Source organism: Eschrichtius robustus, chromosome 9, assembly GCF_028021215.1.
Source record: "Eschrichtius robustus isolate mEscRob2 chromosome 9, mEscRob2.pri, whole genome shotgun sequence".
Taxonomy (NCBI): domain Eukaryota; kingdom Metazoa; phylum Chordata; class Mammalia; order Artiodactyla; family Eschrichtiidae; genus Eschrichtius; species Eschrichtius robustus.
Genome location: NC_090832.1, coordinates 61,720,576 through 61,747,535, shown reverse-complemented (window position 1 = coordinate 61,747,535; position 26,960 = coordinate 61,720,576). Strand labels below are relative to the sequence as shown.

At 36.7% G+C, this 26,960-nt stretch overlaps 1 protein-coding gene across 4 annotated transcripts in view; it reads right to left on the bottom strand.

The window, feature by feature from the left end:
* The window catches only part of MMS22L (MMS22 like, DNA repair protein), a 134,260-nt gene that overhangs the window by 26,810 nt on the left and 80,490 nt on the right, over positions 1 to 26,960 (bottom strand). For all 4 annotated transcript variants that reach the window (XM_068550973.1, XM_068550971.1, XM_068550974.1 and 1 more), the window contains 4 exons: positions 8,235 to 8,428; positions 3,654 to 3,804; positions 1,749 to 1,900; positions 804 to 946 (listed from right to left, as the gene is read on the bottom strand). In XM_068550973.1, coding sequence (XP_068407074.1) covers positions 804 to 946; positions 1,749 to 1,900; positions 3,654 to 3,804; positions 8,235 to 8,428 — 640 coding nt within the window. The remainder of the gene's footprint in view (positions 1 to 803; positions 947 to 1,748; positions 1,901 to 3,653; positions 3,805 to 8,234; positions 8,429 to 26,960) is intronic.

Below are 26,960 nucleotides of genomic sequence, written 5' to 3'. Positions count from 1 at the left end.
ACGAAATATTTTTAGGATTTATATGACATCTCTAACTGTAACAACTGTACTTTAACTTAATGAAAATCAATGGAAGAATTCACATTTATGGAAAGAGCTTATGGATTGTAAGGATCTTCGTTGCAGTTAATACCAACTACTCTGTGGGAAAATAAACTAAGTTTTACTGTGAATAGCTTACAAAAACACTAATCCAAGCACATTAATGACCTCAGTTAGGCTATAAAACAAAGACTATTACATAAGACAGATTCCTACAAAATTAATATTTAAAAATACAATGTTGAATGGGACTATTTATTACAGAGGCAAAATAAAACAAATGGATTGGTTTTTAAATCCCCAACCATGCTATGATATGAAGTAGTTGGTGCTTATGCTGAATACACTAAAATTTTACTGTAAAATTTACACTGTTCATTACAGGGTGGTAAACATTAAGTTGGAACTATTATGGACCATATACAAGGAAATTTAAGTACCTGAAGAACATTGTTATCTAACAATTTCAGCAATAAGATACTCCTACAATTTAGATCAGACTTGGAGTTAAGGCTTTTATGTGGCATTCTTTACTCTTATGATTTTTTATTACACGTAATTCTTCTGCTGTCCTGAAGAGTGAGTTGTGCTATATCTTAGATTCACATTTTTATTCCTCCAGAATTTTATAATAGCGGCAACCAGTAATATGATTCAATTTAAAATAATTCATTTTATGGAAAAACTTTATGAACACTTCAAGATTTTTGGAAAAATAATTGTAACTGATCTGAACAATTATATTAATGAATAAAAAATACCTCGAGGAACACAACAAGTGCTTTTTTAGGGCCTTCTTGGATAGGTAAATATTCAACTTGAGCCTTTGAGAGAATATTCTTTACTTCTGAGAGTTTAAATAGCAACCTTGTCAGTTCAGCCAACTGTTCCATGTAGTCTTTTTCTGTTAAAATAAAATATTTATATGTTTATAAATTTATGTTTTTTATATATTTTATATATACATATATATACACACACACACACACATATATATGGAAGAACAGGGAATGTATCATTCTTCATTTATGACAATGTTTTCTTTTAAAATTAAAATTTCCACATTATTAAAAACTTCTAAGTTTCTCTCACTATGGGAAGGCTTTATTTAAAAACAAATGAATACTTGTGAACGTCCTAGTCCCAAAAGCTATTCATGTAAAGCCAACTGATGTAATAATATATGAAAGTAAATTTGGAGCATTTTTTCAGTCCAGCCTTTGTGAGATTTATGAATGGCCATAAACAATAGGTTTAGGATAAGGCATGCCCTACAGACAATCAGAACTGTATGGGATATTAAAAACAAAAAAATTACAAGGAAATGGGATGAAATTATTCATAATTGGATATTTTTCTTTATAGGGTGTTAACAGTGCGATATTTGGTTATTTACTTCATATTTCCACTTTTTTTTGTGATCAGTTTCTTCAAGGTAAAAAAATAGCTCGTCATTTGAGAGCAAAGTTTTGTTCCTAGCTTCCAAGGAAACAAGTTGTTTTATCTTTATAGGAGAGAAATTTGTCATATACAGTAATGGGAAAATGTCAAGAAAAAGAAACAGGCTGCAAAAGGAAATAAATTTCTGTTCATATTAACGCCTATTTACAAATATATTTTTTATCTTTCCTATTAATTTACATAATGAAACAGGAAATTTTAAACATACTTAGCTATCTAGAAAGCAAAACACCTGCAATACTTACCAACTGCCTGTTCAGTATTTAAATCAATGAACGAGTCATCTGGCACATAAAGGTTTTTTATATACATTTGCAAAATGCAACGGATCCATGATCTTATAGTTAGGGCTTGAAAAGATACACAGCCTGAATGAGAAAGTGCTTCACATAACATGCTGTAAAAATAAGTTGATGGATATTAAAAAGAGAAACCAAAACAAAACCCTGACAATGTATTCCCTGAGTACAGAGATTCAGAAATAAAGGAAAACATTCTAATATCCCCCAGTTCTTGGCCTCACTTATTTTACAGACAAACACACTAATGCAGACATGCATTGCTGAAAATAAACTCTACAGATACACACAAAATGATATTTTAGACAAATATTCTTGCTTTCATTTGTAATGTCCTAGTTTTTAATTTTCCTTTTCCCACTGATGGCATACATATAGGCTAATGCCAAAGGAGAAAAGGAAAGAAGAACATGGTTAAAATGAGAAAAACAAGAAAGGGGATTAACTAGCTAGGTGAGATAATACTAAAGGAAGTGTCAAGTACAATAAAAAACAGTGGCCCTTAGAGTAAACAGAGAAGAGCTCATGACCAAGATAAAAGGTAAAAAGACAAAATACATTTCTATGTGGCTCTCCTGACCAATCCCGTTCCCATCCCTTCCTTTCCTGCTCCCCCACCTCACAGGAGTCATTATTAAGGAATTCCAAAATAACATCTGAATGAGATTAAAAAAAAATTATCTTACAAAGTCAAAGGCCTGGTTAAATCTGATTTCTAATCATTTTATAAGTGAGGACAGAGAGAATGAGGATGGTCTTAACCTAATTATAAATGTTATGTAGAGTTAGACACTTGAAAAATACATATAAATCATAACTCTAAAAATACTGTTTTGAAATACTTTGAATATAAGTTATCATAAAAAAAGAGAACACAAAACAGAAGAACTCAGTTGGGTCATTTATTACTTACACAACCTTCCCAACGTTACTTACCATCTTTGCATTTCAGTTCCTTCAACTGTGACTAACACACAATATTATTTTAAAAACTGAAATCCTTTCAGATAATTTCAGCAGAAGTATTTAATAAATAATATAAATAAATGTTTGTTGTTATTAAAGAATTCTTAAGCTGGAAGGGATCCTGAAAGTAATCTAATTGAAGGTGAACTCCCTTACTTTACAACTGAAAGCCAGTGAGAAAATGATTAATGACTCTGCTTAATGAACTTCCTTTTGAGAAGAATACCTCTCTTCATTTTCACTGACTGGCAGCTGGGATCAGACCTACACCGGTCTCTTAGGTTTGTGTATTTATTTTATTTTCCCTCATCTTGATATTCTTATTTGAATTGTCCTGATTATTCTATACTATTTCTATTATCTATTGCATATTTTTTCTGTTGGGGTTCCTCAGATCTCTTATGTAATATGGCAGGAGACACTTAAAGATACGGAAACCAAAGTTCAGGGTGGGGAAGTCTCTTGTTCATGACTACACAAAAGTCAAAGCTTTAAACATCTAGCTGTGAAGAGGAAAGCTATCATTAAATCTAAAACTACAGTAATATAAGTGTCTTACAGATTCAGCAATATTAATTGTATAATTTCTTTCACAATGTTGAGTGAAGAAAGGTCATTTCAGGATGAGGATAAGGCAGTCCTACAAAAACCGTTTTGACAAAACAGCAGCAACACTGTTTTAAGAAAGCTTTCCTACTATTAATACTGTCAAAATGCTGATACAGAGAAAAGCAACAAACTGCCCAAGTGAGAGTATATATAGTAAAGATCAGTTTTGTTTTTTTTTTTTAAGATCAGTTTTTATTGTGAAAATTCTTACCTTCCTAGTGAACTCATCTATCGTGGGCTTACATTAATGTGCATACCTGAAATAAAAACACTTACCTATTTTGTAGCAAATGACTTAAATATCTGGCTACAACTTGGGGCCAGACGATATCATCCCAACCAAAAAGTTGTATCATTGATGTAACTGGCTGAGGCTGAAGATCTGATGGAGCTGTGCTGGGCAAGTCCATTGCCAGCAAAGTAAAATCTGGATTTAAAATGAGAAAAACTCACGGTGAGAATTTTTTAACACTCCCCCCAAAATTATATCAAGAGAGATTTAAAAAAAATCAGCACTAAATATAGTAAAATGTCACATTTTAGAAATGTACAACAGAAAGCTAAAACTGAACTAAATTCATGTTGTCGAAGAAATTTCTGTGGTGATCATCTGGATCTCCAAGAAAGGGTCTAGAATAATCTATCTCAGCATCATCATGATGAATCAATAATGGCCCCCTCAAATGGCAAATTCTACACCTGATGTCTCTGCTTATGTGACTCTCTCATTCAAAAGACCCATTACAAAAATTATTTCTAGCATCCACTCTTCTCCAATTGAGTTAATTTACTCATCACCTGCCACAGACAGAGTTCTTCCTCACCTTGGACACTGGACATTCTCTTCTAGTAAAGAGTGATCTCCTACAATCAATCAATGATACTCCACTTCCCTCAGAACTCACAAAGCCTAGGAACTAGAATTCCTTAGGTCACCATGGTAAACAAATGTACTTTATTTTGTGATTTCCTGGGATTCCCCAACTTAATTTGCACTACATCACTATATGTTTATCAATAAATTGCTTCTTAAGCACTGCCTCCTATGCAGCTCTCTCAAATGGTGGCTATTTATTCTCCCACACTCTCGTACACTGGACCCACATAAGGTGAGCTTACTTCTTGGTCCACATTGCTGCTTCTATACCATTCTCCCTTCCCCCTCCCTTTGGCTTTGAGTCTTAGGTCATCAGATTAGGTCACCAGCACTAACTCTCCTTGTTGCATTTGTCTACCGTTTCCTCCTTCACCTCCTCTCATCCCTTGAAGATCTTAGCTCACTATCATCCTTTCTAACTGCACTCCTGTCATAGTCCTTGATGATTTTTTCTTCCAATCTCCTGGCACTGAACTCCTCTCCTACAGTGAGTCTATCTTCCATTCTACTTTAGCCATTCACTCCCATGGTGATACAGAGACCTTGGCACTACCCATAAGTACAATCTAACCATAATTTCCACTTTGAAGACCCCTCTTTCTGGCATCGAACTACCTTTCCAACTCTCCTCCTCTAGGTTCCCAAATCCAACAATCCTTTGATTCCACCAGGACCTACAATTCATTGATCCTACAAGTTTTCCCCTTCCTTCCCCTTTTTAGGCAGCTTGATTACATGGTCCATTATTATACTGATTTTCATATACAATCAACTCCCTTGCTTCTTACTTGATTTTTTATACTTGCCTGGAAAAAACACCATCAGTTTAATTACACCCTTGGTCTTCTCCCCACATGCACCTACACCAGTATAAATGGCTGGTGAGCAACCATGCTGACTGATTTCACTTCAGGTTTATGACTACAAACTTTAAGTGGACTCTTAGAGCTGGCCATCATTTCTACCACATTTCTCTGGTTCATTCAGTCTTTTACTCTCCTAGGGGATTATTGCATACCTTCTTTCCTCGCTCCGTCATAAGCCAGCATCTCCTCCCCATCTTCACTTTCAGCTAATGACCTTACTACTTCACAGAGCAATGAGAAACGTCAGAGGAGAACCACCACATCTACCCAGCAACCTCCACCTGGGCCCACTTACTCTGCCTTCTCTTCTGCTACTACAGGATATCTGAGGCCAAGTCCTCTATGGCATCCCATTTCTCTTGGGCATTAAAACACAAGTGAGTCTCTTGCCACATCAAGTTTTCCCTTACTCCTAAACATTCCTGTCAGCATTATAAATATGTTGAAATTTCTCCCATGTTATTAGAAAAAAATCTCTGACCCCACTTCCCTCTCCAGCTAACATCCCCATTTTTCTACTTCTCTTAGACAGTGAAACTCAAAAAGATTTACTACATTTGCAGTCAGCGATTCCTCTTCTCACATTTTCTCTTGGATATCTTCCATAAGGCCTCTGTCTCTACCCACTACAGCAAAACTGCTCTTGAAGGTCACCAGTGACCTCCATCCTACTAAATCCAAGGACCGATTCTCAGGCCTCATCCTATTTGACCCCTTAACTGCATGTGAAGTGTTGATAACTGCTCCTTCCTTGAAAAGCTCTGTCATTTGGTTTCCAGGGCACTATACTGTCTTGGTTTTCATCTCACCTCACTGGTATTCCTTTGAAGTCTCCTTTCTTGGTTCCTCTTTATCCTACAAATCTGAACATGGGAATATCCTAGGGCCCTATCCTCAAACTTCTCTTTTTACTGGTACTTACTCTATTAGTAGTCTCATCCAGTTCATAGCTTAGTTTCCAAATTTAAATCTCTAGCTTAGACCTCTTCCCTGAACCCTAGGTTCATTATCCAGAGGTCTAACTCAACATCCCTACTTGGATTTTAATGGACATATTAAAAAAAAATGTCCAAAATCAAAATCCTAGTCTTCACTCACAAAATCTGCTCCTGTCACAATCTTCCTCATCTCAAACAAGGGGTTCTCCCTTTATCTGTTTTGCTTACCATATCATATCCACTTAGAAAATTCTGTCAGCTCTACCTTCAGATTGGAAATCTGACCACTTCTCACCACTTCTACTGCTACCACTGTAGCCCAAGGTGCCCACCTCTGAGCTGTTACAATAGTTCCCTACACGGCCTCCGCACCTCCCGATAGTCTATTCTCCAGCCAGCAGCCAGAGGGATCATAACACTCCTCTGCTCAACACTTCCCAACAGCTTCTAATCTCAGGGTAAAAGCAAAAGTCTTCACAGCTACGTACAAGGCAGAACACAAAGTAGTTCTCCATAACTGCCTGACCACATCTCTGACCACTCTTACTCCTTTTCTTATTCCACGAGAGCTTTGACGGCTTCCTGTAGTTCCCCAAACACACCAGACACACTCTTGCCTCTGGACTTCTGCATAGCTCATAGCTGCATAGCTACATATCCCACCTCCTTCATGTCTTTGCTCAAATGGTACTTACACAAGTTTTCCTGACAATTCTGTTTAAAATTATAACTTGCCTCTAGCTTTCCCTATCCCTATCCTTTTCTATATTTTAATTTTTCTCCACAGCACTTATCACCATCTGACATATTACACATTTTACCTACTGATTTATTTATGTTCTCTCCCCGCCACTAGACTATAAGCTCCATGAAAACATGGAGCTTATACATGAAAAAAGGAATTGCAGTCCTTTTTTTCCCCATTGGTATATCCCCAATGGCAATAAAAGTGGGTATTCAATATCCTTTTTTTAATGCAGGAAATTTCTCTCTCCTATGAAGTCTTTATTTCAAAACGAACCCAAAACCCACACATATTTTGCTTTATATCTATATACTGTTTATTTTCAGTGCCTAGGACAGCACTGACTCAACTTGTATGATACAATTTTTGGTAACTAACTGGGAGTTGGGATGATGAATGGAAGAAAGATAAGTCATATTGGCTAGTAATGACTGCTTTGGTTAAACTGAATATCAATATTTATTTTCATAGACATTACACTGGTTGGAAAACCATTGCCCTGTCACAATTCTTCAATCTATGTATCATTGTAAAGTCTTAATTATGGAAGTGTTACCAGAATTCAAGGTCTTTTAAAATTTGTATCATGCAGTCTTTTCTGTAGTGCTTTTAGCTCAGCTTTACTCATTCACACCAGGGTAAAATAAACCTTGGTTTAGATCTTAGGTTTTCAAAAGTGTTAATATTTAAATACATTAAATACCTTCATATAAATTGCGTTTAAATACATGCAGTCACCATATTGATCACTCTCTATTCCAGTATTTCTTAACATACATTGGGTAAAATATCCCTTTGAGAAAGATAATGACTTCTTTTTGGGAAAGTGCATATATGCACATATATTCAAATTCTTGCCTATAATTTCATCTGATTCAGAGTCCCTTAAAGCCTAAGGACATGTCCGTAGGCTAATAATTAAATTAAGTAAAAATTACAACCTAAAATAGAATCTAATGAAGTCAGAACAATAACATTCTCTATACTCCATGTCATTCTGAGCTAATCTGCTTGATGTTGAAGTGGAATTCATGCTATATCCTTTATTGCTCTTTATTCAACTTCATTTTATACTAGATATCTGAACATACAATTTGAAAATAAACCACTTGAACTAGAAGAAATCAAATGTTGCTTTACTTTCCAAATAATGCATGCATAAGAAAAGTTCACGTACATTCAATATTTTTAACGTTAAAAATGATCTTTTGTTTTTAGAAAACGATCACTTAATTTTTACCTTTACTAAGAGGAAAATAATAAACAAACCAAAGGTTCCTAATTTTAAAATATGTAACTCTTTTCATCTTTCTGGTTGACAAAATATTTATTGCACCATAATAAAATAAGAGTCTGTTACCAAGCAGACAGAAGAAAAAACTGACAGAGTCTGCAAAATGAGAAACTAATTAGCAAATTAACAACGCTGACCTGCAGCTGCATCTGCGAGTTGTGAGAGAGGCACTATCTGTGACATTCTCTGACTCTTCAAAAATGAAAAGAAATGCCTCCATAGTGCACTGGCAACTGCAGCAAGGTGGCGCTCTTTAGCCGATAATGAAGACTGCACAATGAGGTCCACATTCTCCCTCTGAAGTTCCTGACACAATTGTTGATGCATACTCCTAAAAAGAAATAAAAATACAGCTAACACCCTACAAACACTCACAAAAATTTTTCTTTAAATACATTATGGGCTTTTAACATTTACACCATATGAAAACTGAAGAACTGTTTTATATCATTAAAACCTTTATGCCAAGACATTATGCATTTCTGGTTATTTGATGGATGAATGATGGCATATTAAGCACCATAAAGTTAATGTTAATTACTAATGTCAACCATTAATTATATGCTTTTTAATATGTCAGATCCAAATAAGAAACAGGCAGCTTCAGAATGAAGGTTTGCATTTTGCAACTCACTATGACAAGTGATTTTACTTACAATCTAGACATAAAAACAAAATTTTAAACCATTTCTCCTGTGAGCTTTAGGGCATGATGTACCAAGAGGACAGTGAGTATTTATGGCTTATGTGTGATATTTTAAACTAAAATACTTTCCTTGTTTAGAGCAGACACAGGTGTTGAGCTAGTATATAAAACTGTGCTACATACAACCTTATTATCAGTACATTGGTCCAAAAAGATCCATAATCATTTTCACATAGTAGAAAAAAATAAAAAATAAAGTTATTCTCCATAAATCCATAAAACATGAATTCAATACTATCTCAAGTTTCAATTCATCATTTACTCACCTTTTTTTCCTATTGAAAATTTAGACATCTCTAGACCTTAAAAGAAACAAAAGGGGGTATATACTAAAAGATTTTTCTAGTGATCTGGAATAGAAGGCATTTATGCAATATGCCCAGCAATTAATAATATTATTTAAAACTAAATGTGCAACTGTGATATTATTCCTGTTTCTGCTTATATTACTGCCATCTCAATTGAGAGTAGACACAAATGCATTAATACCATCCTTAGATATGCTTTCTTCAATTAAAGAGAAAGCAGTGAAAACCAACCAGTGGAGCTAAGGCAGAAGGCTTCCTTCAATAATGGTAGTATTCCATTAAGAAAAATGACTAGTACTTTAAAAAAGAAGGAAATATTACATTAATTCCAACACTCCTGATGTTTTAAATCAGTTCATCTAAGGGAAGTGGACACTCAAAATAACTATATAAAATACAGAACTAACTAGTGCATGTAACTAAAGCAATTCCGCAAAAAGATCAAACTGGTTGCAAGACCACATCTTCATACTTTTCACATAACTACACAAAAGTAAAAATTGTAAGTATAAATTATGTAACACTAGGACTCTGTGCCTCTCTACATTGGAATTCTTGGATGACCATGAGATACTACTTAATGCTACTTGAAGTACTGAAAAATAAAACAAGTGTACAAATGCCTGGGGAAAGAATATCATAGTAAGCAAGTCTCATAAAAACTAACCAAATATCTGCTATGTTCTCTCTGTGTAAAAACCTGCCTGAGATGCTTTCAACTTGAACTAGTGACTAAAGAACCATTTCAGGTCCTTTAGATTTGAGTAAGATGAATATCAAATCACTAAAATCCATCTGGCAACTAATTCATCTGCCTACATCCACAAAGCAAAGTTCATGGGTACATTTCAAGACACTGGAGTCCAAGTAAAATAATACCACCAGTTGTAAAACCCATCTATAGCTTTTTCAAAGTACTGGTCTCAAAGGATAATAAATAACATACTGTATTTGGGTAGGATGGATTTTACTCACTATTTCTAAATAAAATAAGCCGTTTCTTTACTCACTAAAATCTATTCCCCAGGAAGGGGTATTATTTCTGATCATCCTTTACGATGCCAGAAATTCTTTAACTAAAAATCAGAACAATTCTGTAAGATGGGTATCATTTAATCCTCTTTATAGATGATGAAGATGATAATAACATGCCTAAAGGTCACATGGCTAAGAAGAGCTGGCCCCATAATCTGAATCAAAATCTGACTCTGAAGCCCATACTTTTCCCTTACACACTAAGACACACACCCTTATATGCTAAGATGCATGCACATGCACGCACACACACACACGATTTAAATATTGATCAATTTTCTTCTCTCTCTACCTGGGTTGAAGAAATTTTAGTAAGCCTAAGAAAAGAAGCTAGACAAGCCACATGTAGCTTTGCCTTGTGAAGAGGCAGGGGAAAATGTTTTGAGTAAAAGACTAGCTTAACATGGGTTAAAATCATTTTGGAAATACTCATATGTGGAAATACAGATAACCAGCCCACTTATGTTCTAAAAGATGCAATACATTATAGCAGAAAATAAAATCTGCTGAACATCAAGTTATTCAAATTGCAGCTCTTATAATAGAAACAATAGCAACATCTAGCATTTACTGGTATTTACCATGTGCCAAGCACCATGCTAGGTATTTTGTAAGCATAGTTTCTCACCCCATGTGGTAGGTACAATTATTATTCAAATCTTATAAATGAGGAAACTGAGGCAACAGAAGTAACACTTGTGTTGGGTAAAACTGCTGGTTATTAGCAAAGCTACTCTGAGCTGTGTGACCTTGAAAAAAAAAAAAGAGTAACCTCCCAATTTTTGTTTTCTAAAGAGTTAAGATTAGGAACAATCATTTATCATCCACCCAACAGGGTTATTGTGAAGATCACATGAAATAATGTCCTCAAAAGTGGTTAGAAGGGGACTTCACTGGTGGTCCAGTGGTTAAGAATTCGCTTTCCAATGTCGGGGATGCAGATTCGATCTCTGGTCAGGGAACTAAGATCCCACACGCTGTGGGGCAATTAAGCCCATGCGCCACAAGTAGAGAGCCTACATGCCGCAACTACTGAGCCCGTGCGCTCTGCAGCCTGCACATCACAACTAGAGAGCCCATGTGCCGCAACTACTGAGTCTGCGCACTGCAACGAAAGATCCTGCATGCCGCAACAAAGATCCCGTGTGCTGCAACTAAGACATGATGAAGCCAAATTAAAAAAAAAAAAAGTGTTTAGGAACCTATTGCTACACTATGGAAACACCCAAACTTTTACATACCTAGTTATCCAGGTTTTCATACGCTTCTATTTTAGCTCTGGTATCCTGCCTCTTTTGGCTTACCTCATTAAGTTCAAGCACTTTCCTGATTCCTGTAGCCAACTGCTCTTGTGCCCCCACTTTCCAGGATTTGTTTTCCTGTTTTTATCTTCATGTTACTTTTTTTTTTTTAATTATTTATTTATTTATTTATTTATTTATTTATGGCTGTGTTGGGTCTTCATTTCTGTGCGAGGGCTTTCTCTAGTTGCGGCAAGCGGGGGCCACTCTTCACCTCGGTGCGCGGGCCTCTCACTATCGCGGCCTCTCTTGTTGCAGAGCACAGGCTCCAGACGCGCAGGCTCAGCAATTGTGGCTCACGGGCCTAGTTGCTCCCCGGCATGTGGGATCTTCCCAGACCAGGGCTCGAACCCGTGTCTCCTGCATTGGCAGGCAGATTCTCAACCACTGCGCCACCAGGGAAGCCCCCATGTTACTTCTTGTTGTGATTTCACATATTCACTTATCCATCTTGCCCCCAACCTTCCCACCCTCACACAGACACACAAATGTACTGAGGCATCTATCACATAAGAGGCACTGAAACCTGCAGCATCTGACTGCTGCTATCTGCCAGCCTGGTCTCTGAGGCACTGTTCCTCCCTACTAACCTGGGCAGGCTTCTGGGAACACTTATTAGACTACTACATCCAGGTTTTACTTCTCATCTTTGTATGCTATTGCTTCTCCTGTAACTGATAACTATAGAACAAGGTATGACATACTGTACATCATTTTCCTGGTAGTCATAGCTGCATATGTAATATTTCTAACATATTAGGCCTCAAAATTTAAAGAAAAGTCGTCTATTGATGGACCTTGCACCACATAGAAAAAGCATAATATAATAAATGTGAGTGATGAGAGCTAACAGAAAGCAAGGGATTAACAACAATTAACAACTGAATTCCTTTTAGTTCTACTGCAAAACCTGCCAACTTTCTTCAATCTATATTAGTAAAAAATATAATGGGAAGTTCTAAGTTAAAACAAGTTGTTCTAAACCACTATGAGTAATTATTCCAAGTGCCTGATTGATCTAACTAATGGAAAACTGGATGGGAATCAGGATACTCTACCATTTTTAGTTTCAGCTAAATTCACTAAAAAAAAAAAAACCTTAGGTACTCTGGATCTTCTTGTCGTTCTTATTTTCATCTATAAGATAGGGCTATAATCTGCTCTACTACCCAGAAAGAATATAACATAACCAAAGTAATGACATTACCAGAAAACAAAACAACCAAAAAAGACCCCAAAGTTTTAAAGCTGGAAGGTATCTTAAAAATCATCCAACCCAATCCTGTCTTCAAAAAATAAAAACAAAACAAAACAAAAACAGACTCCAGGCATACAGAGAATTGTGCAAAGCCTCACTAGGAAATGATAGTAGCTTAAGTTCTGACCCCCAGTTCTGTGCATGCCCAGTATTCAGGGAGAGGCAATAAGTCAGAAATCAAGCTGGCAAGCAGCCGCTCAGGCACACCCAGCAGTGCCTCCCTGTAATGGCGCCTCAGTGCATTTGTGTGTATGTGGACGAGGAGGTGAGTGGGTGGTAACAACTGAGTGAATAGGTGAGATCTAGGCAAGGAGTTTATTGGCTGTTTTGACTATTGAGGGATTATAACAAATAAAAAGCCCAGTACTGGCAATGATGCTTCTGGTCACATATAATGCACCATTAAGGCATTAAAAAGGCTCCTCAAGAGGTAAGGAAAATTACCCAAATGAACTTGTCTAGGAGAGAGCCAGCTTGTGACTCTGGAAAACAGACTTAGTTTTTTCATCTGTTAAATGGGAATAATACCCTACTATCCTCCACAGAGCTGCTAAAGTTTCAAATCACACCACTTAGGTAAAAACAATTTGTAGACTATAAGGCAAGATAATATTTACTTTAGTCTCATTGCTACCGATTCTAATTCCTAATAACCATGTTCATAGATGCAGTAGAGCATTAACTAGAAACACATGGGCTTTAGAGACAGACACACCAGAGTATAAATCCTACTCTCTCAACTACTAGTTGCATGGCCATTTCCTCAACTGCTGTAAGAATTCTTAATAAGACATATTCAATAAATGGAATAATTATTATGGCCAGAGAATCAAAGACTGTTTATTGAGAATATATGCGCCTGCCCAATTCTAAGGTTTTGACCTTTATTAACTAATTTAATCCTGTACATACTATTATTTCCCCCATTTTGTAGACAAGAAACCTAAATACAGAAAGGATAAATCATTTGATTGGGTCATACTGTTAGTAAGCAGCAGAGCCAAACTTTGAAGCCAGGTAGTCAAGCTACCATGCAACTCTGCTACAGCTACCTCAAATACCATTTTACTACCCAAATAAGTAATACATGTCTTAAATGTTATACTGCTATATTCATTCATTCATTCATATGCTAAGTTCCTAAAAGAGGCAGTTACAAAGTAGTATAACATCCAATCCTGGTGGCACACCAGATGCACACACATTCAAAGTTTTAACACTTTTGGGGAGTGTAGACTATTCTATAGGGATTCTAAAGGTCAAGGACATATGATCATTTAAAATTTTCCTGTGGTCCATAATTGAGTTAATTTTTAAGACTGAGGAAAGAGAATAAATCAGGAATCCAGTGTTGAGCTTAGCAAACCAAGCATGCTTATATCAATACCACCTTATGGTTTTATAGAATAACACTGATGAAGTACTTAAGGTAAGGTAGTTTGCCCCATCCCAAAAATAGGGTATAGCATTAAAATATATCAATAAAAAGTGATTGTTTTTAGGAATTACCCTTATAATTGTATTAGTCTTATATTTGTGGATGATTATGGGTCTCAAATGACTTAAGTGTTTCAGTGATATTTCACTGCATTTTATGGTACACTAATAACAAGGATCTACTTCAGTAGTTATCAATCTTGACTATCATCAAAATCATCTGTAGAGCTTTCTAGAAATACTAAAGTTCTGGCCTCACTGAAGATCCTACTGCATCTTCAAGTTTGGGGCCTAAGCATACTACTTAAAAAAAAAAAATTCTCACTCAGTGGGTCTGGGAAGGGGCCTGAGAATCTACATCTCTAGTAGGCCGATTTTGCAAGCCCATGGACCACACTTCAAGCAGTTGCCTTCCTGGCTTTTCTTGTCTACAAAGTGGGAACAATAATAATACCTATAGGATTAAATTAGTTAATTAAAGTCAAACACACAGAACAGGGTTGACACACTATTCTCAATTAACAGTCTTTGATTTTCTGGTTAACAGTAATAGATACTCCATTTATTGAATATGTCCTATTTGATTCTTGCAACAGATGAGGAAATGGTCATGCAACAAGTAGCCCATGAACCACACTGAGTAGCAAGACTATTTGTAATTCTGTACTAGAGGAGGTTGATAATCATTCCTCTACTCTGTAGGCTTAAGTGTAAAACAAAGTACAGGTTTATACTAAATTAGAAAATAAAGATCATTGAGTGCAGCAGAATCAAATGGGCATGGAAATGATTCTCAGAGGACAGGTTAAGGACAAAAAAGGTGAAAAAGAGGAAATTAAAAGCACAAAGGCATATAAATTCCATACATTTACTCTCTAATTCAACACATATTAGACATGTTCTAAGCAGTAGGGATACAAAGTTAACACAACAAAGCCTCTGCCCTTCTGGAGCTTATATTTTAAAAAGAGACAGATAATTAAACAAACACAGATGTGGAACACCTCAGGTTGTAGTGAACTTTATGGATAGAAAGAAATCAAAGTACAGGGATAATGAGTAATGAGGGCTAATATTTCAACTAGGATGATCAGGAAACACCTTCTCATAAGGTGACATATGAGCAAAGGCTTAAATGAGTAAGGGGGAGAACCACATGGATATAGGTGGGTAGAGAATTCCAAGGAGAAGAAACAGCAGTGCATAGGTGCCTAGGCTGATGGTTTCATGGGCTCAAGAACAACAATTAGGAGGCCAGTTGGTTGAAGCACAAAGGGTGACAGAAGGAATAGCAGATGAATTCAAAGAGGTAGCTGGGTTCCAGATCATGTAAGGTCTTGTAAGCCATGATAAGAACTTTAGATAAAATCAAAGTGGATAACAAGCCACAAAAGCAGAAGAGTAACATAATTTACATCTTAAAAGGAACAAATGAAAAAGCAAGGTGTTTGGGGAAGGAAAAAAAAAGTAACCACTCTGACTATAATGGAGAATTTTTATAATAGCATTAGAAGGCAAAAAATTTTAGAATAGAAAATAGGGCCATATTTGTTCGGTCACATATTCTCCTCATTCACTTCACAGGAAGTTACTCAATGCCAGTCACTGTTTGGAATGCCAGAGGTACAGAAATAATTAAGGTACAGCCTGCTATTAAAAAAAAAAAATCTAGACCTTATTCTGAAGGTAGTAAAGAACCACTGAAGGATTTTGGACTGAGGAGTGATATAATGAAAACAGTGTTTTGGGAAAGATTAATCTGGTAATGGCAAACACAGTGGGTTAGAATAAAAACTGACTAGAGACAGGAGAGACCGATTATGAAGCTTCTATAAACATCTAGGTATGAGTTAATGTGCAATTTGAGCTACTTTACAAAGAAAAAAGAAAGCTAATGGTAATTATTTGGCATTTTGTGAAGGAGAGGAAGGAGCAATCTATGTTATTGCTAAGTTTTGGGAGAGGGAAACAAAGTTAGGAGGGACAGTTAATTACTGTACAAGGAGAGTATATTTTGATTTGAAAACAGAAAATTTAAGTAACAAAATCCCAAAAGTTTTTGGAAATCTAGACCTAGAGTCCAAGAGTACATTCAGACTAAGGAATCACTGTGTCCAGTAGCTCAGCTCATTTTAATGTCTATTAATTACATGATGTACTGTATTAGATGCTATCAAATATGGTCCTTGCTCTCAAAGAACATACAATAAAGTGAGGAGACAGAGGTATCTACAGAGTGTTATATGTACACAAAGGGAATATTTGGTCCAACTAGGGGTTTGATGAGGGCTTCATAGAGTAAACACACCATTATCAGATTATGAAAGTTAGTTAGTTAACTGAAGTTTTAGTTAACTGAAAAATAATACAAAAAGTTTCAGGAAGTTGTAGTAACATGAGTAAAGCATAGTGACATGAAATTGCATGGTATATGAGGGGACTCACAAACAATTTACAACATTCGTAAACAATTTAGTATTACCAGAAGATGAAAGGTCAAGGGGCAGAATGATGGAAAATGAAACTAGAGTACTGATGGAGACCAAGCCATGGAGGGCCATGCCATCTAAAAAGTTAGAGCTACAAGTAAACAATTCTTTAAGGCAGAGAGAATTAAGAGACAAAAGCAACCTACATACCCAACGTATATCTTCCCATAAATGTTCCCAATATAACCTGGACCTTATAAGCACTACCTTAGACATACATACATTTAAACACCCTGTGTAACTGCACAGGGCAATGTTACAATATTATTTATTTGTCTTTGAAATATTTTCATTAAAAAACTATACAGGGGCTTCCCTGGTGGCGCAGTGGTTGAGAATCTGCCTGCCAATGCAGGGGACACAGGTTCGAGCCCGGGTCTGGGAAGATCCCACAAGCCGCGGAGCGGCTGGGCCCGTGAGCCACAACTACTGAGCCTGCGCGTCTGGAGCCTGTGCTCCTCAACAAGAGAGGCCGCGATAGTGAGAGGCCCGCGCACCGCGATGAAGAGTGGCCCCCGCTCGCCACAACTAGAGAAAGCCCTCGCACAGAAACGAAGACCCAACACAGCCATAAATAAATAAATAAATAGATAGATAGATAGATAGATAGATAGATAGATGTTAGAGAATTGTGTGAGTTGGTTGTTAAACAGCCATTGTTAGAATTAAAATTTAAAACAAAAAACAAAAAACTATACAGTTAATTCTTGAAAAATACTGGGGTTTATCTGCATATAATTTATAGTTGGTCCTCCAAATCTGCAGTTCCTCCACATCCAAGGATTCAACCAATCACGGACTGTAGTACTGTAGTATTTATTATTGAAAAATATCCACATGTAAATGGATCTGAACAGTTCAAACCCACGTCGTTCACTGGTTAACTGTACAAATAGCCATTCATCACAACAACCTTTTTGTTTTCTGCCAATGTTTCAATGCTATCTTATGCTCTAATTTAATAAAATTGAACCCGACCTATAACCATTCACATTATTAGCACAATGTAGTGCAAATGCTCTTAGCAAATGTGTGCACTACTTACTGCACTATCTTAAGTTGAATTTATTTATTTATTTTTAATGGTCTGTTTCTGCCATTTATTCTGTGTTTGGGGGAACAGTTTAGCCAATGATCAACAAGTAATAGTCCTAAACTTAGCACGAAGACTCAAAGAAACAGTATCATGCTGGATATTAAGACTGAAGTTTTACAGCACCTCAAGATGCCTTCAAGGAAATGGTTGAGGGTAAAGACCACATTAAGGCTTGGTTGAAGTCCTTTGACATTAAAACTGCGAGAAACTATAGGCAGATGGATGTCATGTCTTAGGGATTTCTAAAAGAACAAGAGAGCAATCATCACCTGACCATGACAACTCATTTCCAGAGGGCTAATGCTAGAATAACCCTGTACTGCTTATATTCAGTTAGGGCCTTTATTTCCAGGAACCCATCCTCCAAATTTAATAGCAAGTATGTGGGTACAAGGTAATAGATGAAAGTAAGACAGGGAGAGAATATGGGCTCAATATAAAGTAAGGCAGTTTCCAAGTTAGACGGCTACCAGAATACTGGGTGGGTAAGATCATGAGTTATGATCCAGGATCTTTGTCCTTTATGTTAGAGGCACTCAGAGGTAAGATCCTCTCTGTAAGAAGTCTCACAATAAAATGTACACATCTTTGATAAACTATCTAAAGTAATACTGGTCTTTAGGGAGGATGGGAGGGAGACGCAAGAGGGAGGAGATATGGAGATATATGTATATGTATAGCTGATTCACTTTGTTATAAAGCAGAAACTAACACACCATTGTAAAGCAATTATACTCCAATAAAGATGTTAAAAAAATTTAAAAAATAAAGTTATACTGGTCTTTTGGGATTTCAAATATGGTTCTCTTCCTCTTTAACTGTAAGTAGATATGTATAATTGAGCAAGCATACATGCATTAGATCTTATCTAAAATATTATGTATAGAATTCTCATATGAGAAAAAGGAGGAGGGGAACCTTACGAATTGGTGGCTGAAGGAGGAAATCAGAATATATATATTTGCAATAATGGCATACCTCACTTATTGCACTTTGCAGATACTGCGGTTATTTTACAAACTGAAAGTTTGTTGCAACTGCATTGTCAGATGATGGTTAGCATTTTTAGCAATAAAGTATTTTTTTAATAAAGGTATGTACGTTATTTTTAAGACATAATGCTATTATTGCACACAATAGACTACAGTATAGTATAAACGTAACTTTTAGTTGCACTGAAAAACCAAAAAATTCACGTGACTCACTTTATTTCTATATCCACTTTATTGTGGTGGTCTGGAACCAAACCCACAATATCTATGAGGTATGTCTGTATAGGTAATAATGTGAACAGAATATTTATGGAAAATGCCTTCATTATGGAACACAGATCAGCAATCAAACTTAGAAACACGAGAGCCAATAATTACTGGTGATATTAAACACACCTCAATTTGTAATCTTCTTCCTCCTCTTATTTTTCCCTCTCTCTCTCACACTCGTTCACTCACTCACTCTGGCTCTTCCACCATTCAATGAATACTGTGGTAGTTTCAAAACATGGCCACAAATTCTTTGGCACTCCTTGCATCTGGGAGATGTGTGACTACTCTGACCAACAGAGTGCAGTGGACGTGACCCTAAGTGACTCCAAGGCTTGGTAGTAAGAGGCCACAAAGCTTCTTCTTTATTTGTTAGGAAAACTCAGTCTTAGCGCCCTGAAATGCTATGTAATAAAGTACAATTACTCTGAGAACACTCTCTGGAGAGGCCATAGGTAGTACTCGAGTCAACAGAACCAGCTAAGCCTGTGCTTCAGCTATTCTAGCTCAGATGCTAGACACGTTAGTGAAGAAGTCATCTAGGAACCGGATCGTCTAGCTTCAGCTGGTACAGTCTCCAGCTTTTTGAGTTACCCCATACAGAAGAGCCCCAGACACAGGGGAGCAGTGAAGAGCTATCCCTGGCTTTGCATATTCTTGACCTACAGAATCTATGAGCATAGTAAAAAAGTTGTTTTGGGGGTGTTTTATGCCACTATGTTTTGGCATGGTTTATTATGCTCTAAAGAACAGGTACCAACTATATACTAAGTACTGTGGTAGAAAGTAGGAATTCAAAGATGAAAAAGATACAGACCTGACTCTAGGAATTCACACGTGAGGAGGAGGAACAAAGACTTTATTCCACTAAAAGTAGAAACAAGGGGTGGTATCTGCAATGGTGCAAAGGCAAACTTAAGATGAAATAGCTATGTTTCAAGCCTCCTAGGGACCATCTGCAACACTCTCAGAAATTCCAGACTTGTTTTAGGAAAAATGAATTGCAAAGATAAGGATCATTTGAGGAAAAACTACTTTAGTTTCCTAACTATCCAGCACAGAACACCTATAGCAAGCATGTACTGAGACACTCTATGGATACTATCATATTTACTCTCAATAAATTTTATTCAGTTCTGTTGCTTTCCCATTTCACTAATAATTGACAGCTTTTTAAAGCGAGTTTCATTTTAAATTTCCCTAGATATAGGGTAGTATGTTTGTGAACCTATGAAGTTCATCTTTTAAAACTAATTAATAAAGCCACCCTTCAAAAACTAGCTTAATTCTCACCATCCCAGTAGCCTTTTCTGAAAACAACAGTATACAGTCAGCTGTACCCTCTACCTACAGCTGCAATTATTATACCACATCTTACTAAATGTGTTTAGCTGCAATGTGGGAGAACATACTTTGGTTCAAAAGAATTCAGGATCATTTTATTAAAGGTAAAGACCCAAACATTTTGGGGGTCAAATATTCCACAAGTAAGCTAGGGCTAAATTCCATTTGTGAGTACCTTTTCCTAATTGGTGGTAATAAATTCCTAAAAAGAAAGGGTCAAATGGTAATGTTGACTGATTCTTAACTACATTAACCCAAATGTTCCTGTCACAGTGAAATTTGCTCTGTAATTTACCTTAATGGACTAGGTATATCAATAAATATTGAAGATGTCCAGTCTTTTTTTCTCTTCCAATTAAATCAAATCCAATTCTATGTCAACAGATTGTTCCAATGTATAATTACAATAACTAATGCAATGGGAAAAGTAGTGTCCCTTGATAATAATTTTTCTAAAACCTCTTAGGCATTCTGCATCTTCAATATTTCTCCTACACTCAAGAAATATAGTAAATTACAAAACAAGACACTACCGACCATTGCCAATTGTGATAATGGATCTAAAAAAACTCATCATCAGCTCCACTAGTGACTACATTTTCAGGTTTCAAAACTCAGTCAAGCAAAAGAGTTAAAAAGTACATAGGGATGTTTAAGAAAGAATATTCTTTATCAAAAATACAACCAAACCCTTAATAGAAATAGTAGCTTAGTCACTATTTTAATATAATGAAAAACCTGGGGCTTTAGAAGTCTGTAAATCCCTTGAAATTATGTCTAGTGTTTTGTGTATATGTATTTATTTTTATGACGAGAGAGACTACAGCTTTCACAAGACTCTCCAAAGGGTTTGCCTCAAATGAATGAAACCCACTAATTAGATCCTGTCTCTTTTCCATTCCCACTAAATGCTTCCTCTAGATTTCCAACCCCAACTCTTCTTCTCCCTCCTTTTCATTTCCTCACTCTGTGCCTCTCCTGTCCTCAACAACCCAGGTGTAACCTGTGTACCAAATACACTAACTTAAAGGGAAAGCTTAATCTGAATTCTATACAGAAAAAGCTGTTACTAGTCAATGTATAAGATCAATCATCAAAATAAATAAATGTATAAACTTCTTTGGAACAAACCTGTATTTAACAGTCCATAAATTTCTTAATTTTAATTGGTAGTTATTACAGATACCTTAGTTACACATGCATTTCTTTCCAGAGAGGCCATTTGCCATGTTTACTATAGCTCTTTAAAAGGAAGGAAAAGATAGAGGGGGAAAGAGTTTTCCTAAAAGATTACTCCTTGAGTCAATGATCTGCGGGGGTTATTATGAAGTTCCATCACTAGGGCTGAGAGCCTCAAAGGCTTTTGTTTTATCACTAATTTCCTTTTGCAAGGCTTCAGCATATGAGCTGATTTATCTGGTCTGCATGCTTAGGGCTTGATACATTGCTATTTGTACATGACAGGTTTCACCTGTGTAGCACCATTGACAATATTTATCTGCACATCAAAAAAGCTCATCTCCTGATGTAAAAAATTATGCATAAACTGGGGTAAGCAATGTTAAAGAGGTGAGTAAAAGACCTGTGATATCTCATAAAATGGAACCAAACTACAGGAAGATCACCAATTGTGTATGAATGTGCAACAGGGCTAAAACAGCAGATACAGCACCAAAAAAGGAAGAATTGGAAAGACTCTTGCTTCCAGTGATAAAATAGTAGGGCTTTGTTAGCATCCTGTGAATTTTAACTGGAAATAGTTATTTACTTCAAACAAGAAAAGATGAAGTTTTATGATCAAAGAGGAAATATTTCAAAATAAACTTTAAAATAGTCCCTATTGTTTTTAACCCCCAGAAGAAAATTAACCCCTGAAGTTTATTCTTACGGGAAAAAAATGTTTAGATTTTTGTTACTGTGGTTCTTAATTAAGAAACGTTTGATAAAGCTTAATGTCCTTATAGGAAAGTAACTTTAGAGAACACAGAAACAAAAAGGTAGCCAAGGGGCTTCCCTGGGGCTTCCCTGGTGGCGCAGTGGTTGAGAATCTGCCTGCCAATGCAGGGGACACGGGTTCGAGCCCTGGTCTGGGAGGATCCCACATGCCGCGGAGCAACTGGACCCGTGAGCCACAATTACTGAGCCTGCGCGTCTGGAGCCTGTGCTCCGCAACAAGAGAGGCCGCGATAGTGAGAGGCCCGCGCACCGCGATGAAGAGTGGCCCCCGCTTGCCACAACTAGAGAAAGCCCTCGCACAGAAACGAAGACCCAACACAGCCATAAACAAATAAATAAATAAATTTATTAAAAAAAAAAAAAAAAAAGGTAGCCAAATGTAAAACTGTTTTCCTTTCAGAAATGATAATCAGCCTAAAAACACCTGTGTAAAAGATTCTGAAAGGAGGGCACAGCCTACATATTCTAATAACAAGGTTATTTCCCAATTTCCAGCAGATGACATAGAACACATTCTTTTGAGAAAAATCAGTATTTTTCTTTGTGAAGAAGGTATACATGGAGTTAAAGAGTGTGTTCCTGTAATTCATCATCTTTCAGAACATGAGGTTACATTAGGCTCCAATCACCCCCCACTCCTACTGTTCTCAGCATTTGGTAATATAGATATTAGAGCTAATTTTCTGTCATTCAGGAAGAACTGTTGCATCACTAAACTTGTATCATCATCACCTCTGAAACACAGTAAAAATCACTGTTAGAACCAATGGTTTATTAGATCGAACCCACCATCAACAATGTCAACTCTGCCTGGTTGTGTTAACAGGAAAATGTTTTACGAGTTCTACCACTGGGCATCAAGTTAACTTCCAGCACCAGCTATGCTGTAAAACCCTGAACGTAATTTATATGGTGACCCGCGTGTGTGGGAAGCAATATCTAGGTGAAACTTCTCACAGTCTGACAAAATGCTTTGATTTGCACCATTCAGATGACTGAGCAAAAAGAGTTTAAGCAATCATCACCAATAGCCTTTATCTCCAAATGCACTAAAAATTTATTACTTTATGAGTACAACCTATTGCTTTTAGAGCTAGGCTTGACAGAATAGAAATGATTGGATAAATATTACATTTTCAACTGGTACACATCTGTCCATTAGGTCTAAATATTGGACAAGCTACGTGTTTAAGATAAACATCAGTCTTAGCTGATTCCATCACACAGTACATTTAGAAAGACTCCAAATGTTTCCATAGTAACATTTTTGTGCTTACACATAGCTGCGGATACATGTTCATTGCCAATTAGGAGAAAGTAAACTGAGAGACCACTGAACTCTTCTTAAACAATCTACCTCTGTCTTATACTTAGCACTTAATACAGTTGACGGTATTTACACATCTATTGCTGTGTTATGTAGCAACCGAATAATCACTCAAGCAGGATGGAACATATATACATGGCTCACCCACCTATCTTAAATACTAGTTTACTATTCAGGCCTTCTTAGAAATTTTAAACTAGCCTAGATTTCATACTCATGGCTTTTCCAGTAGCTACCGCTGTGCACGAAGGGAAAGTTATTTAGCTGGCAACCTCTCCATCCACCTGCCCGAGATTTAGACACCTTTAAAGATGGCGAAGGGTGTTTCTGATCTGTAGATGAAGAGCACAGCTATCATGATTACTGCACTACAACTTTTAAATATCCTTTCTAGCATCATGGGAGGGATTCTATGGACATAATCTTCAATGCCTTTGGGCTCCTGAGCAACTACAGTAGCCTTGACTAACGTGATTAACTCAGTGTTACTTTCTACTACGTTCTAATTTGGATACTGCAAGGTAAATAGTATCTCCAGTTTGGTGATGAGAAAAAAAAAGGACTTAGAGGGGTTAAATAACCTGATCAATAAATAATGGCAATGGAATTGTAACCCAGATGTGTCCGACTCCAAATCATTTTCCTCTATAAGCCATACTGAGGATCCCTAGTCAAGAAAAGATGGTAGTAATTAAAATCTTACACCTGAAGGTTTAAGTACGTACCTAATAAAATAGTAAAAGAAAACTTAAACACACATAGGATTATTTATAATAGGTATATCTTTATAATACTCCTAATCACCAGTCTTTATTCACTAAAGAAATATACTACTAATCAAGGGATCATCAGGCAAAATTACTACTGGCTATTAACTATGATAGTTGAGCTTTTCTCCTTAACTAAGGTTTCCAGCCTTGCTTTCATGCATTCTGTTTGCCACACTAAACAAAAATAATTGGAGAGTGCACAATGGATATAAAGCAAAAACTTACTATTTAGAAATAAGTCATCCTATATTCCATACACAAAGCTATTTGTTACAGTACTACTAGAAGAGACTTAAGCATTTAACTTGGAATATCTAGCAAGATCTTTTAAGCTGTTTCTCTTATCTTGTTCTTCACAATTAGAAACTAGAAAATCCCACTTGTCTAGAAAGGAAAAAAAAAAAAAAAAAAAAAAGAAGGTCGTCCCTTCTAGGGTTAACAGATGCTTTTTGTAAGATTTTAGGTAAGATTAACCTTTTGCTCACAATAGGACTGGTTATTGGTTTTATTTTTTTTACCATCTTTAACTCAGGTAAAAATCAATCTAGAGCAAGACAAAGGGCTCTAGAGGGTCTGGCTACACCAGCTTTTGGTTTGGCTCCTGCACAATTCTACAACATGCTGAGGCTGGGAAGGATTAGCCTGCTTGTGTTGGGTAAACCGATGATACTCAATAAACAGTTTCTGTTGTAAACCCCTTAGGACGTGCAAAGCCACACTAGTTGGCAATAGACCAGATAAGCTGCAGAACCAGCTGTAATCTCATTTAGACCTGAGCTGATCCTCCTGTCCTTTCATTCCACAGGATCAAAGCAAACCACTGAGGAGGCAGCTGTATTATAGCGGCTCTGTTTGGTGGATGCAGCAAACATTTCATAAATTCCACTCCTTGAAGCAAGTCTCTACCTAATCTACCCAGAGCTTGGACAATCAATGAATTTCTGAATTCATTAGACTGATTATTACAGGGTAACCATTTTCTCTTTGGAGAAATGTGATGACTGCCTACCAACTTTACAAAGCAGTTCCTGTTTCTGACCATTGTTTTTTTTTTCTTGAGGGGCCCAAAACGTCCCCCACAACAGCAAATAAAAATGGTTTAAAATTTCTTAGCTCATGATCTTTAATGCATATTAACAAGCAAACAATATATGATGCCGAATTCCTCCCGCTGTCGTAGCTGACTATCACTCAAATGCATCCAAGCTTTAACAGTGGTCCGTAATTCCACGTTCAATGACATGCGGGCAGGGAATGCCAACTCTTACTGTCGTACCATACCATGTGTTGGCCGAAAGTGATATTCAGAAAAAATTTATAGAAAAGGTTTCTGAAGTTCATTAGAAAATATTATTTAACACTTATGTGTAACTTTTCTATAAAACAACCCAACTTTTAAAGCATTCCAAAGTGAGAGTATTGTGTCTCAAATAAGTGTTTCTTTCCCCCTTTCAACAGGACAGTGTACTACCTCATTTTACTGGAAATTTCCTTTAATAGAAATCCAGATTTCAAGTTATGATGCTTTAGAAAGTAGTCATCACTCCCAAATTTAAGAGAATACTAACTGGATGCATAATGGGCACTGAGAGAAGGTAATCGGTCAAAGATCATTCTAAATAGTAAACAGGAAAGAAGTGAAACCCCAAACAGACATGCACAGCTATATACAAAACATCAGCACTTAAAAATAATCGACTAAAAATTTAATGCTGGAGGACAAGTTGAGAGAAATCCTATGGAACATCTATTCAGGGAGTTGGCAAAATTTTTTGGTAACTATTTAGGCCTTGTGGGCCACATACGGTGTCACACATTCTTGCTATTTTACAAAGTTTAAAAAATGTAAAAACCATTATTACCTCAATGGCTGTATAAAAACAGGCCACGGGCCAGATTTGGTCAGCAGCACATTGGTTTGCCAACCCTTTCTAGTCCAAATCACTCATTTTACAGGTGAGGACACAGACCTTCAGAAAAATGAATTCTTTTTTTTTTTTCTTGAAATAATCTTTTTTATATATATATATAAATTTATTTATTTGTTTTTGGCTGCATTGGGTCTTCGTTGCTGCATGCGGGCTTTCTCTAGTTGCAGCGAGCGGGGTCTACTCTTCGTTGCGGTGTGCGGGCTTCTCATTTGTGGTGGCTTCTCTTGCGGAGCACGGGCTCTACGCACGTGGGCTCAATAGTTGTGGCGCACGGGCTTAGCTGCTCCGCAGCATGTGGGATCTTCCCAGACCAGGGCTCGAACCAATGTCCCCTGCGTTGGCAGCCGGATTCCTAACCACGGCGCCACCAGGGAAGTCCCTGAGTTCTTTTTATTATTAAGTGTCAGCACTGGAATTCAGACCTACTGAGTCCCACTCTGGGATTTTTCTACTGCCTCCCAACATTTATTCCAAATTGCTTCCAAAAAAAAAAAAAAAAAAAACTGGGACTTGTCAATCCATACAATGTACCACAGTGACCACACACTAACTGATTCAATCACTTCCAAGCTAACAAATTCTGCAGTGAATGAGCCGCATCTCTCCAATCCATTCTTCAGACATAAAAGGGTCCCAATTAACA